At 37.6% G+C, this 15,647-nt stretch overlaps 1 protein-coding gene across 1 annotated transcript; it reads right to left on the minus strand.

Annotated features, from left to right (window-relative positions):
• Positions 1-11,415: 11,415 nt before the first annotated feature.
• On the minus strand, positions 11,416-12,609 carry LOC121520225 (beta-1,3-galactosyltransferase 2-like). The gene has a single exon (XM_041803600.1). The coding sequence runs from the start codon at positions 12,607-12,609 to the stop codon at positions 11,416-11,418; it is 1,194 nt and encodes a 397-aa protein (XP_041659534.1).
• Between the last annotated feature and the right edge of the window lie 3,038 nt (positions 12,610-15,647).

Genomic DNA, 15,647 nt, shown 5'->3' on the forward strand with positions numbered 1-15,647 from the left:
GGTTACAGCAGGACTGATCCACTGAGTGTCTGCTTATCTCCAGCAGCCTCTGACCTGGCCTTGGCTCTTAGGGTAAAGGGAAGTGTATTTGATTTGTTGTCTCAAGAGCTGTAACCTGCAGGTTATATCAAATTTCAAACCGTCCAAACACTGTTGTTACTTCACAATCCAGCAGCAAGACAGGAGTCCACTCCAGTGTTGCACATCTCGTGATAACCTGTGAGAAGAAAAACAATAAAACACAGGTCACGCATTTCTAATTACCCTCAGTTTGTTTTTTTGCGCTTGAAACTGCTTTATTTATGAGAGTGCTGTCATATACTTTATCAGTTTGATAAAGTTATTGCTCATGAATGAAAAATTTCTCATTTAGTGTTTTCCTCCTTTCTGTGTTTTTTGGGGGTCCATACGGTGCAGGCTCTGGTCAAATTTTTTTCCAGCATGGTCAATGTCAGCGTTTCTAGCATTTATTATTTGCAGTCTGTTTGCAGCCAAACTGATGTGTTCTGTTCCACAATCTCCAACATACTACTAAAGAAAGTTTTTTCATTTTGCTCTAGCTGATGCTAACCTGATAAGGCAGCTGCTTATAGGTGGGAAATGCTGGTACCACTTCTTTTTTTTATTTTTTAGATGAGATACTCCTATGGGGATGCTCCTCTCTGTTTAATTTATATTAAATTGTGACTTCCTGAAACTTACTGTTTAATTGCTGCAGCATTTTATGCATGTTGTTTAAACTTGCTTATGGGATTTTAGATACCTGTTCATGCAGATATTACACCATATTATGTTTATGTAAAGAAAAAAATTCTAAGGGTAAATGATTTTTTTTGCGCAACATTTTTCTTTATTTGTTGTCTTGGCGCTTTATTTTAGCTGTTGGTTTTGAAATTCTACCTACTTTATTTAATGGTCAGATGAGATTAAAGCTGCTTATAAAAAGTGGTTTCCAGCCAGGTCAGAGGAGAGACCTTTGTTGCAAACCCACATCACACACGGCTCATGGATTTCCTTGTACAACATCTGTAAGTGATGCATGATGTATTACTGATATAAATGTAGCCACTGATGTGGTCAAACTAATCCCCTTTGCTTTAGGACTCTGCTCAGTTAATAAGGGAACACATCACAGTGCATTAAGAGAGTATTCAGACCCCCTTCACTTTTTCAGTGCAAAACACATGAAAGCCTGCTTGGAGTTTGCAAAAAGCTCCATATAAAAGACAAGTGAGCTTTCATTTGGAGTTAATAGGTATTGGAGCCAGCTATCCTCCATACTCCAGAGGTTCCGCTAACTCAGCTGCCTCTTCTCTATGCCCTCCCAGTTCATCCACTGTCCCTGTTTAGCCTGAGCCACAGCCTTAGTTCACCCTAGTACTACCTCTTGTCTATGTACCTGCTCCACTACCAGCTTCCTTCCATCAGTAGGATCTTCAGGCTGGTTTGCCTGAGCCAAGCCCCAGGCCTCCCTGGCCTAACTGAACATTGTCTACAATCTCTGTATGCCCAAGAGCTGCCTCTGCCTCCCGTACTGCCTGTCCTGGGCTCCATTTTCTCCCTCTAGTTGGAGTTGGAACCACTAACTTTGCTATCTTTGCTCCCAGATTACAACAAAGAAAGAGATGAAACACATAAAGCTGCACAACACATAGACTAAGCAAATTTAAATCAGTATTGTAGGTGTTTTTACCTGACCAAAAAGAGTAGAAGTAGGAGTAGGTCTCTAATAGCAACACTAATAAAAATAATAAAAATAAAAAATTCACGATGTCATTGTGAAAACAGAAAGGCACAAAAATAGTGTAAAAATAGAGCTTTTTCAAAAAAGATCCAAGGGGAGGAACCCCAACACCCCTGTAGCGGTTTGGGCTTGGTCCCAATAGGCCCAATTAGATTAGATTAGACCCTCTTATCTTTGCACATTTGTAGGCTGAAATTTCAAAATCAGATCTCTGCAGGAAAAAAATATTTGTATAATATGTATATATTTTACCATGCAACATGTGAAAAATAAAATTCTATTGCAGGCTTTTGTAAGTCTTCATTACTTCATCTACAGTGCCAAAATGGCTCGGATTTCACCTGATGGCAGTTCTAGTATGAAGTCGGTTTTTTGTATTAAAAAAAAAAAAAATTCAGATTCACAGTGAAGTACAGTGCTTAACACATTTATTAGACCACCTGTCATATTTGTCTCAAAGACCATCCAGCATCATGAAGAACTTTAATCCGGACTCTTTCATTTTCAGTGAGCTCTCCATGTTTTACCATTTTGAACAGGAATGAGGAATTTCAAACTGAATTCACCCAAATTTGAGCCGGCTCACTGAGCTTCTCTGAGAAGTCACAAATGAATCAAGCATAACATTCAACCACTTAAACTAATTTTTCTTTTCAGGAATACAAGTAAATAACTTTAATTTGACATATTAATCAAGAAATACTAATGTGCTTTACTATTTTTTTAGTTTTTTGTAAATCAGTCAATATGAAAATTCATGGATAACAATAATAATTATATTTTAGCATTAAAAATATCATTTGGGTTAAAGAGCTTCTACATATTGGTGTATTAACCATTGCAGAAACATAAAAAATGATTTTGGTAATTACCAATGCTGTTAATTTAGGGCAGCTGTGGCATAAACCTTACTTTGGTTAGGGTGGTCTAATAAATTTGTAAAGCACTGTATGTTACTGAAAACATCAAACATGCTGAAGAATTTTACACAGCATTACCCAGAGGTAAAAGACAGCAGGTGTCAATCATCTTTTCCCCGTAGTCTTAAAAAGGGTCTGGTAGAGCAAAAGACATGTACAGAAGCTAATGGTGTTAACATCCCAATGGCTCTGCTCACATATGTAATAGTAGGGGTACCCTGCTCTATTTTGAGCGGCACTGACAGAAGTCATAACACAGAGACATAAAATGGCAAATACTGTCCCATTGTTTTCTGAAAAGAAGGCAAATGGGACAACTGTTATAGATCTCAACTGGAATAATTCAAACAAAACTGCAGACTGAGCGTGTTAGCAGATCCATGCGGCCTCATATGTCCTGGCTGCATTGATCAGCTGAGTTATTTCAGTAAAGTCCAACCTTTATAATAAAGTAAAATGCAACAGCTGTTTTTGAGTGAAATATGGACTCATTCTCTCTTCATAGGTAACTGACTGTTATGTATTAAAAGCCAATCAGAAAGACAGTTTTATTTTTCTAACAACAAACTTGGACCTACTTTTTGACTTTAATATGTTTTTACTCAGCAATGGATGCTTTTGAAAAGTGCTTTCTCACTTAAGTAAGAGTCAGATAACTGATTTTAAAAACTACTTTAAAAAAGGACTAGTACACAAAAATCAACTACATTACAGTAATGTGAGTAAATATAATTTACTTTAACCCCTGAAAACTATGAACTGGTTGTAGGCCGTATCTGTGTGGACTTTCAACGTGAATCTGTGGTTGTCTGTTGTATATGAACTGCTTTTCATACATATCTATCATACCTACATTTGTAAGCATGATTTTTGGATGCACACAGTGAAAGATGAGTCATGAGTTTAAAATAAATACTCTGATCCTTGTTCCCTCTGTTTCCTGTGACATACTCATTCTCATTTTTTTAGTTCTTGTTCCATCTTTCTCAGAAGGGTTTTTAAAGTTATTAAAGCTGAAGCTGCATATACCAACCTCTATCATGACATGCATCCAATATAAAGCCTGTTGTTTTTTTTTTTTAAATCTTAGAGGTAAGGATGATGATTTAGCCAAATACGAGTCATTTTTTAAATTTCTTGGCATAGAGGCTATTTGACCAATTTCCCGTTTATGATTTCTTGTGCATTTTTGTCCAGATTAGGATTAGTTGCACTGTGTGACATTTTCCCATTAGAAATAAAGCAGAGGTACTGTCAATTTATTGGATAGCAAGGTTACCAAGTTCATTTACATACAAATTAAAGCAGTCATTGTCCCTTTAGTGCAGCAGCAGAGTGTTTTATTCTGCAGGGATGCTTGTGTATTCATTGTTTTATAAATCTAATTGAATCATAAAGTCAGCTTAGTGCAGAAGAAGCATCCTTAACCTACCTTTAATTTGAGCTCAAACAGCCTGAAGCAGAAAATGTGAGTAAACAGAAAACTCATGCAACTTCCTGATACCCGATCTCTAACTGGAACTGTAGGCTATTAAAAAGACATTTTCTTTTTTCTCGTAATAAATATTGTTTATCTCAAGTTTATATTGTGAACCACCCAAGTGAACAAATGTCCAGGATAAATTTGCTGTTAACCAGAGTATTGTAGGCTTAAATTTAACAGAAACATATATATTATATTTCCATCAGTCGTGAAGCAGCTCATCCTTTTGACGCATTTCATGAAGTTTTTGTTTCATGTTTTTTCAGTTTATTTCTGTTTTTTCCCCGATTTTGTTTTTTTAACTCTCCTCTCTGTCCTCAGGTCCTCCTCCTCCTGTTTCCCGCCCTTTTTGTCTGCTTGCCCGTGATTACACATACACTCTTCTAGTTATCACCTGATTGAACCCCACCGTGAGCTACTTCATGTTACCACGGCGTAGTCCTTCATCCTCACATTCTCAGTTTTTCTCTCTGTGTTTGATTCCTGCCTATTCTTTACCCAGCCTTTTGCCTTAGTGTCTGCTTTTTGGCTACAGACTATTTACCTTTACTGATTTTAAGCATTTAGCCTTGCTCTTGGAGACATTGGGCCTTATTAACCGACAATACAGAAGAAATTTGTTCTTAAAGCCCTCCTTTGCAAGAAGATTCTGACTAATGATGAGGCTTGTTTGTAAATGAGCCGGTTCGTAGAGCCAGTTCTTTAATGTGAATGATAACAGTCGGCTCCTGCTTGAGAACCATTTTATATTATCACCGTTACTGTTATTATTTTTACCTCCGGTTATGTGATCAGGTGGGTTTGTTTGTTCGTTTGTTAGTTTGTTAGCAACATAACTCAAAAAGTCATGGACAGATTTTCATGAAATGTTCAGGAGATGTCAGAAATGGCATAAGGGAGAACTGATTAAATTTTGTGACTGATCCGGATCACCGTCTGGATCAAGGAATTTTTTAAAGGATTCTGTACTATTGTAACCTGACACGCCAGATGGATGTGTTTCACACATCCATCTGGGAAAGCTTCAATAGGAAACGTTTGAGAAAAGGCAGAGTCTTTGAAAAAAACTCAGTGTGATTGGTTGAACGTTCTGTCTGTCACAACTCTACGGGCCAATCAGAGCAACAAAACACATGACGTAGCCACTATCGAGCTTTATGTGCGCAGCTACAGAGGAATAAAGTGAAACATGGCGACTATAGACATGTAAGTACTAGACTTCTGTTTTTGAAGAGAAAACAACTCACTGCTGTTCTTTGTTCTTCTTTTAATGAAGAAATGTTGTCAAGTTCTGATAAAACTGGCGCTTTAGCAGCATCCAAGCTAATCTTCCTCCATAACTGCAATAGCTCTTGCTGCTGCTTGTTTATGTCACGACTCTGCTGCACCTGAAATTACTGCCCCTCGCCACTGATTGGTCCTCTCACTTTCTAACCGGGCCCAAATGGTTCAGATGGGAGCTTTGCAAGACGGATTCGCCAGTGGAAAAACAAGGAAACGGGTGTATCCATCTGCTTTGCAAGGTTAGTACTATTGGGAGTTAGGGCTGCGCTGTTACCACTTTACACCAGGAGATGGCGGACATGAGTAACAGACGTGCATCTTTCAAACTCTATAAACTCCAAAACTTTGAATAGAAACACACACAAAAATGCTGCGGGAATTGAAGTTACTCATGTCTGCCATCTCCTGGTATAAAGACCTCTGCCATTAGCCCTATCTCTTAATAGTACAGAATCCTTAAAAAATTTCCTGGATCCATACGGTGATCTGGATCACTCCCAAAATCTAATCAGTTCTTCCTTACGCCATTTCTGACATTTCCTGAAATTTTCATCAAAATCGGTCCTCAACTTTTTGAGTTATGTTGCTAATGAACAAACAAACAAACCCACCCAATCACATAACCTCCTTGGCAGAGGTAACAAGCAACTTGTACTGTTTAGGAACAGTTTTAGATAAAACTATGGTTACCTGAAATGTGTTTTTAAAATGTATCGCAACTCCCCCACCTTTAGCACAGTGGTCAGTGTGAAACATATTATTCCCAGCACAGATATCAGCCATAGGTCAAATGAAGCCAAACTGATACCAGAACAAAAAAACTGTTGGGTACCTCTGTTTTACTGTTAACATCAACCTGCCCAGGGTCAAAAGACAGAAACTAGCCATTGGCTATAATCCTACATATTTACATGTAAGTGTTTAATAATATGTACTGACCCTGTCATTTCAAATAAATAAAAATACAAATACAAAATACAAAAGAACCGGCTCTTCTTGCAGAGCTGTGGCAGATAATCTGGATCCCTGAAAAGAGACAGAATTCCCATCACTAATTCTGACATTCACCAAAGTTCTCTTACCTGTAAGAACGCTCCAGAGCACTCTTACAAACATTTGAGTGTTGATATGAGAGGATAAAATATTAAATTGTGCACTCATCTGCACATAAATGTGCTAGATGAAGAATGACTTAATGATATATTATTACTGATTATATTTTAAAGCATTTTTTCAACTTAACACTCACAATTTAAAAATATGTGAAATGCAGTCCTCATGTGTCCTATATAAACTGTCAAGTTTCCAATACACAACAAGTGCTAAAGTTTTTTTTTTTTTTTATACATATGTATTTATATAAATCGTATTATGGATGAAATTTACTACCAAATAAAACAAACATAATATCAGGGACTTGTAAAGGAAAGTTGTAAGGGTAACCTAGACACATCATGAAGTAACATTGTGCCATCTCATTCAGTTAAAAGTGAAGCTACTCAAACACTGGATCACCATTTGAACTAATCGGACAACAAGTTTGGGGGATTTAACCACGGTTGCCTCTTAAAGCAACTGAGATCATTAAATTACAGTGATTCCCTCAGCCACAGACAGCAGGAGTTGATAAGAAGTATTAATTTCAATCCACGTTCACTTAATTTTAATAAAATTGCCCAATAATGATTTTGTCCTGGTCAACAGCAGCATCTTTTAGTAAGTTGTTTCCAAACCAGTGTGAGACATCAGACAGCAAGTGATTGAATCTCTGTAGGAATTACAATAACTAACTCTGAATTTGCAGCAGCATCACATTTTCTGTTAGTTCAGAATTAAGGCATTTGTTGTAAAAATAAATAAATAAATAAATAAATGAGAAGTAACTTTCTGAGGCCTCTTTGAGTATATTATTTTGCCCTCCGTTGTAATACTGATAAATGTTAAACACTTGATGATCATTTGGAAGAAATGAACCAAACTTTCAAGTATATGGTATTTAAGTGCTGCGTGTACTGTATAAAAATTATCTTTAATGAAAGAAGAGACTCAGGTGAATGATAATGTGTAAAATTGCTGTTTGTACCTACCAGAGGAGAAGAAGAATCAGGGCATCCAGCGCGACAATGAAGATTTAGTCTGGAGACTCAAAGATCAGATCCAGCCTGTTGGCATGACTCCGAGCATCATTGTGCCACACTGGGTCATTTTTTAGGATCTTCAACTGGTTCCACAGGACTGGTGAGCATGCTTTAAGCTGGTTTCCTCTTTCATCACACAATAAACTGATGTGCCCTCCATCATAACTGCCCGGCTGTAAGATAATATGTTCCCCTTACACCAAACAAACAACAAAACCAATACAATAGGCTTCTGTCCGTTGACCCATAATCAGCATCACAGAATTTTTTCATGACAAAGTCTGTGTGTGTTTGCATGCACAAAAGAGCAAAACCAGTAACATTACCAGGTTGGTGATGCCACTTTTTTACCGCTTTTCATCCTCTGAAGTTCATAAACCTACATTCAAATGAGTTGTTAATATACTATCAGGTGGAAAAAAAGATTGCTCATTTAAAGCATCCTTGTATTTTCTTGATGACAGGAGGGTATAGCTGATAGATGTATTGAGCTTCAACTGATAGCGTCAAAAAATGATTGGAATACCTGCCCCTTACACTGAGGCCTCTATCCAGTGAGTAACATTGCTTGAGAAAATTGCTTTTTTATTTGAAATAATGTTGTTTTTCAGTGTGATAATTTCAGAGACTTTTGGTGTTGTCATTGCAACTGCTCTTCTCAAATACTGATGGCGTCAATTATGTAGCTCTATAACCTCAGAAGGCCAAGTGGTCCCACACAAAACTTCTTCACACACCTCATTTGCTCAAGCTGCATGGACTGCATCCTATTTCCAGTAAAAGGCAAAGGTGGTTGCACAACATCAACACAAGCTGTATTTAGCCATGAGAAATGTATTTTTACTTTTTATCAAAAAACCCTGTGTAAAAAAAACCTTTTTTACAGTTTAATATATTAACCACTGTGAATATTTATGGTGGAAAATATAAAAACATACTGGAAATGACTTTGTCTGGCACTAACCCTACTGCAGAACTTTGAGTTATTACTAATAATACTATAAAATTTAGAGGTAAAAAGTAACAGAGTAAAAATATTTCATTACTGTAGTAGACTTTTCAGGTATCTGTACTTGAGTGTATTTTTTTGACAACTTTTTACTTTTACTCCCTACATTTGAACACAATTACAGCGCCTTTAATAGTTTTCACCACCTTGGATGTTTTATCCTGTTGTTGATTTTAAATATCAGCCATAGTCAGTATGATCTGACATATTTGATCAAAACAACAATCTTTAAAGTCAAAGTTACAGAAAAAAAAAACAAAACACCAGTTCAATATAAATATGGAATGCTACATTGACTTGACAGCAGAACATTCAGGATGTTGTCCTTAATCTATTTCTGGTTAGCTCTCACTGTGTGTTTTGGGTCATTGCCTTAGAAAATAAATGTTCTCCCAAGCTGTAGTTCTCCTGCAGACTGCTTAAGATTGTCCTCGAGGATTTTCTATAAATATCAAACATGTTTGATATTTACGATTCAGGGTCTGGGAGGCTACAGCACGATTTGGGGCAGTTAAACAATTGTGTTGACACCATTGGCGGAGTTAAGGGATGGCTACATGAGCTACATGAGCCCTGAACCTCTTTGGTGTCAGAGCGACTTGCACCTCCATTCAGTTATTGCTTGAGTTTGAATTTGGGATGAAGTGAGTGCTTTTGTCGTCAATATGCAATCTTTGCTGTGGTAGTGACACCAAAGTTGAATGAAGAAATGTTCAGCATAGAGGACAGAAGATGGTCAGAATACAGATAAAGTTTCTAATGTCTGATTTAGTAGTAGTAATAATAATAATAATAAAAATAATCATCATCTTTGACTCAAATCATTGAGGGCGAGCCCTCATTTACAATGATGTCGAGCAGATAAAGGAAAAACACATGATAAACGATGAAGAGTATAGCAGACATATTCTATACATATAAAGTACAGTAACAAGATAAAAAAGAACATAATATCAATTAGAAATGGAACACCAAAGTCAATTAAACAGGTGCAATCAGTAGACAGCCAGCATAGAGCATGTAAATTCAGCCCGAGCTCACAGCTCGTTCACATCGTGTTCTGCTTGTGCCTGTGCCGTTTCAGTCAGACTCATCACTCTGATTAAAGCTAAAAACACAGACATGTCCGTCACATGAACCAGTTAGATTATGGAGGTATAACTGAGAAAATAAATATGTATCCTCCACATTTCAGACAACACTCTGTTCTTAAAGTTTTCCTCTGAGTTCTGAACATGTTTGATTAACAGTGATCTGATCCTGAAAGCTGTGATGCTGCTGACCCTGGGTCAATCTATCACACACACACTGAGCACAGCAGAGATGTTCAATACAGTCTCACTTATTTTTGGGGGAAGAATCTCTCTCTCAAAAAACAAACAATTGTCATTTTGAACAAAACTCTTATTATATACGTTAACATTTGGTTAAAGCTGTGTTTAAAACACTGCAGTCAGACAAGAACCATATAGAATAAAAGATTATCTAAGAGGGGAGATTTAAACTTCTACTCATGATTTAGCCTGGGTCGACTCTTTACTGTGTTTCTGCTAAAGATTGAGCTGACTGTAGACTGGAGAGGTTAAAATCAGATAGGAAGCACTAACTTTTTTTATTCTTTAAAATACTGGCTATTATGAAAGTCTGATAGGATTTGATTTCTAATTTAACTTGGATCTTAAACAGAAAATATTATGTGGCTTTTAGACTTTAGAAGATGGTTTGATTTTGTGTTTGGTTTATTTAGTCTGACCTTTTTGACTCCAATCATGGGAAGCAGTTAATTGATGTGACTAAGATACAAAAAAAAAAAAAAACTTGATCTTTTAATAGTAGTATAATGGTCATAAATCTCAAACTCCTTGTTTTTATGTTTTCCTCTTTCAGTGGAGCAAACTTCCATCGAGGAGTAAAAGAGTGGAGCAGAGAGAGAAAGGGGGAGAATGAAAGATTAGAGGAGGAAGAGAGAGCAGAGTGAGTCAGGAAGGAATCGATCAGACTATAGATGATAAGTCCCATTTGAAATTCTGTTATGCTATTTGCCTTTGGGAATTTTAAAAACATACATAATAGGGTTACAGGTGGAAACTCAACACTTATGTGGTTATTATTAGAAAAGGTATATGAAGTTCTTGTAATCTGCTGTAGTTTTTTCTACTAAACAGCAAATTAACGGTATTTTAATATTAGCATAAACTTAATATCCACTGAAGAAAATAAAAATCTAAGAGTCTTGACTCTTAGATGTCTGTCTCTAACGGTGAAGTATGAAATATCTCTGTGGTGTGCTGTGCAGGGAGAGGCGCTTTATTAAGAGGAGAGCTGATATTGATCATATTGATGAGGGAATGTAGAGCATGTGTGTCATATAATACCCTTTGTACCACATTTGGCATACAGCTCATAGTTTCCAAACACCAAAATTGTGGCTAGTGAAATACAGAGTGGCTAGTAAGTTTGCAAAACCATTAGCCACCATGGCTGGTGAGCAAAGAAAGGTAATGTCAAGCCCTGCACACAAGTCATAAAAACAATCATTAATGGGTTTTTAATGAAATCAAATTTGATTCTTACATACAAACTCTATTTTCATCACTAGCAGGGCTCAGTCTCTGCTTTATTCCAGTGTTAATCAGCCATGGTTGCACTTGCTCCTTCATAGGTTGTAGAGGCAGGCTGACAGTGATGATCTCTGACTGTAGTAGAGTTGATGTTTGAAAGCGTTTGTGAATCCACCAAGTTAAGAGTACAGGGCAGAGATGTAAATCGGTTATAACACAGGGAATTTGACTGTAACTGCATGAGTTAATGAGCTGGTTGCTTCTTGCTCTTCTTGCTTATATCATGTTGATGCAAGCATTGTGTTTGGTGCTCTGCAAGCGACGCCAATATCTGAATATTTCTTTAGGATTAAAGCCATGTGATGTAATGAGATGTTTGTACCTGCAGCTGGAATAGGACACATGCCAGTGGTTGAATAGCAGTGGATTGGGTGGAGGAGTGGGCTTTACACCAAGCTTGGCCAGACATAACCCCACATACACATCCTCCAGATTTATGTAGGGAACATTTAAAGATGCCTGATAGATTTTTGTTACCAAGTCTCCTGAGAAGACATAACCAGTCCCAGAGCAGAAGGTGGGATACCTGTTGCCAGGGTACAGCTCAGGGGGCACGTACCATTTACTTTCATTATTTCTAATGGGAGAAAAGTCTTCCATCATGTGACCTGTAAAGTAGTTCATCTTAGGCTTCATTTTTGGCTGGAGTAGGTTCTCAATGAGGTTCTCAGTGTTGACGAACATGTCACTGTCTGTCTTCATAACATAGCTGGCTTGTGGGCAGTGTAACGCCACCCAGTTCAGTCCCATCAGTGTCTTAATGGTCAGGTTGTTGTAGGTATCTCTGAAGTCCTGCTGGATGATATCGTGGTGCCTGCTACTCTCTGCTTCAAGCATCTTCTGCTGTAATACTCCCAGCTTTTCACCATTTCTTCCCAGGAGAAACAGATGAATGAGTCTGAGATCTGGAGTCACGCTCTCATTTCCCCATGTCTGTCGAATGGCATTTCTGGCTTTCTCTTGCCGAGCCTCAGTGGATATCAGCAACACCAGAAATGGTGCCTGTCTGCTCTGTGAACATTTGTCAGGCTCACTGATGATATAAGCGTAAGGCCCAGGGGTGATATTGTCTTTGTGTTCTCCCTCCACACTGACTGCCATAGTGGTTTTAACATTAGGCACTTCTTGAGGAGAGGGGGCAGCTTCCTTCTGTGAGCTGATGTTGACAACAGTGGTCAGAGGATTAGTGACCAGCCATGTCTCTGAAATTTGACGGCTCACGTTCAGTTTGGGTTTTGTGGTGTTTAGTTCATCACCCCAAAATGACACAGGGGTGTATCTGACCTGCAGTCCTTCTCTGACAGTAGGCTGATATTTTTGTTGAACCAAGAAGAGCAGCACTACCAGAAGTGACAGGAGAGAGAAGAGGTATTTGCCGTATGAACAGCAGTGGCGTCTTTTCCATTGCATGGTTACAGCAGGACTGATCCTCTCAGGGTGTCCACTAATCTCCAGCAGCTTCTGACCTGGCCTTGGTGTCTGGAGATAAAGGGAAGTGTACTTGGTTTGTTGTCTAAAGAGCTGTAACCTGCAGGTTCTATTTCACTTCCAACAGTCTGAATCACTTTGTAATTCCTTTACAATCCAACAGCAAGGTAGGAGTGGACGATAGTGTTGCACATCTTGTGATAACCTGCAGAGACAGAAAAGATGTTCATGAACAATGACAATGTCAGGCATGTCTCATCTTTACCCTTAATTTGATATAATCAGTAACTTTGTTGGAGGTCCTACATCTAATACAGTAAATTCAACTTTAAAAATATAGTTTTCATTTCATAAAGTTGAGGTAGTCCAAACATGAGCATGGTATACATTTTCTATGGAAGCCCATTTCTGCCACTCAAAAATGGAAAAAAATGTGGAAGTTAGGCAATTTAAAAAAGTATCCTTGGTCATAGTTATTAGATAAAAAGTCAATTATGACTTTATGTTTCACAATTATGACTTTTTATCTCATAATTTCGACTTTTTATCTCATAATTATGGCTTTTCAACTCATGATTATGACACTGGATTTTGTTTTCAAGAATTGCCTTACTTTCCCATTTTTTCTTTATTTGTTGTACATGGGCTTCCATAATTATCAGAGTGTTTTTTATTGTCAAAAGAAAAGTATTACCAAAAGGGCTAAATAGCCAGTTCACCTCTAAGGGTTAACAAAGCTCGGCCTTCATTCAACCTTAAGACACTCACACTGATACCAAGACAGCATATCTGGTGCCACTGTCTGTTTTTTATATTCCATTACAGTTATGCAGGAGCTCCACGTGATGCTGGCTCTTGTGATTTTATCTCACCTCCACTAATTCTCTGCCTCTGAGGAAAAGAAGAGAGGTCCCTTTGCCCCCCTTACATTCATAGACCTAGAGGCCACCACAAGACAGGTGTCCCAATATCATCCCTGCTGTTATTACCTGGATTTTAATCTCCTTAGACCTAATCTTCTCTTTGGAGTGCATTTTTACATTCTCCGACTTATTTGTGATCAGTAGGACCTGATGAGTCAAAAAGCTCAGCCTTGTCTGTTAATAGGAACTACTTTTGACCAAAATGATGTCCACAAATCTCCAAAAGATCTGAATTCTGTAAATTTTCTTTTCTAAAACCCAAACAAATTTATTCACATTTCAGAGAAAATGTCTGAAAAGTCTAAAACATTTTTTAAAGTATCACATAAAGTATCACATAAAAAACTTTGTCATAAAGCCAAAAAATGCCAGTAAAAATTTACCCCAAAAATTCTATGTAATTACTGAAAAATTCAAAGCAAATCCCCCCCAAATTTCCTCATCAAATTCCCCCCAAAACAAAAATACATACCCCAAATTGCACGAAAATTATGGAAAATTCCAGCAAACACCTACAACGGAAAAATTTAGTAAATAAAAAAAATGAATTAAACAGCAAATAAAACCCTCAAAAGCAGAGGAAGAGTCATGGTTGTGCCAAGCTTCTCTGGTTCACAGGATCGACTCCTGGCCTTCCCCTACTCTCCCTCCTCATATTTCCTGTTTCTTTTTAGCTGTTCTGTCTAAATAAAGGCAAAAAGCCCCCAAAATAATCTTAATTAAATTAAAAAAAAAAAAACTTGATCCATTGTTGCATGAAATTGAATATGAGGCTACAACAAGCTTTATGCCATAAAGGAGGAGGCTGGGGTGGAGGAGGCTAGTGAGAAGGTCGTCATATTTAAATGGATTCTGTATCGAGAGAAAGAGCTGTGATTGGCTGTGGAAGTTGGGAGGCGATAATTAGGATCAGCTGGCCATCAGCTGACCACGGCTGGCCTTATGACTTCCGTGTCCTGCATGATCTGATGCTAAGCTTCATCTTTTAGCCTCGTTCTGCCATGTAAGAGATGAAAGGAACATTTTTGAATGGTGACTCTTGCAGAAATACATTTTATTAATTGTATTTTTGTCATTTTGGCATAGAGGTTATCTAACAAAATTACTTATTGTAATTGATGAAACCGTGTTTATGTTTGTTAAAATTTGGAGTTTCACAGGGACATCTTCATTTTAGGAATAAACAATGGGCATTGCCTAGTTGTTAGATGGCAAAGTAATCTAGTTAATTTACGTACAAATAGAAGCAGTCATTGTCTGAAGTCCCTGACCTTGAGAGCAGCGGAGTCTATTATTCTTCAATAATGTTTATGTATTCATTAATATTTCAATCTAATTGAATGAGGCAGACGGCTCCATGCAGAGGAAGTGTCCTAGACTGACCTTTAGTATGAGCACACACAACCTCAAGCTGAAAATGTGAGTAAACAAAGAAAGGTCCTATAGCGTCATGATACCTGATAGCTCTAGCTGGAGCTTTAGGCTGTGTCAAGGGTGCTTCCTCAAAGAGAGTCTGGGTCTCTTCATGTTACTCCCCTTTGATGTTTCCCTGAGCAGCTGATGAAGACCAAAACAGAGCAAAGAAACCTGAAATTAGAGGGATTTTTTTTTCCACTAAAGATGTAGCTTTGCTTCAACAAACCTCTCATCTTGTCAGTACTTTACACCGTGGACTAACCAGCTGGACAAATGTTCATAGCCTGTTGTTGATCAGAGTATTCTTGGCTTTAGTTAAACAGAAATACTGTATGTCTGGAATAATCATTTTCATTAGTTATGCTCTAGTATCCCTCATTCTCATATTCTTTCCTTTTTGCTCTCTTGTGTTTAATTCCTGCCTGGTTTTTGAAGACTGTCTACATAGCCTAATAAAATCAGCAGAAACATCATCCTTATTCAGTCAACGTCTTGCTTTTATTTCTTTTGTTCAATAGAGCAGAACAAAAACCTCCCAAGGAGCTACGTAAGAAGTATCCAACAGTGAGGACAATTGAAGTGGTGTTTTACTTATTAAATGTAATTATTTGTCAGTTATTTAACACAATAATTACAGATTCAAAAAATGGATGTATTTAATTGACTAAACAGTGCAAATTG

Source organism: Cheilinus undulatus, linkage group 13 (genome assembly GCF_018320785.1).
Source record: "Cheilinus undulatus linkage group 13, ASM1832078v1, whole genome shotgun sequence".
In the NCBI taxonomy this organism is placed as follows: Eukaryota; Metazoa; Chordata; class Actinopteri; order Labriformes; family Labridae; genus Cheilinus; species Cheilinus undulatus.

Excerpts from the sequence above, each read along its gene's own strand:
- LOC121520225 (XM_041803600.1), bottom strand. The coding sequence starts at position 12,609 with ATGCAATGGAAAAGACGCCACTGCTGTTCATACGGCAAATACCTCTTC.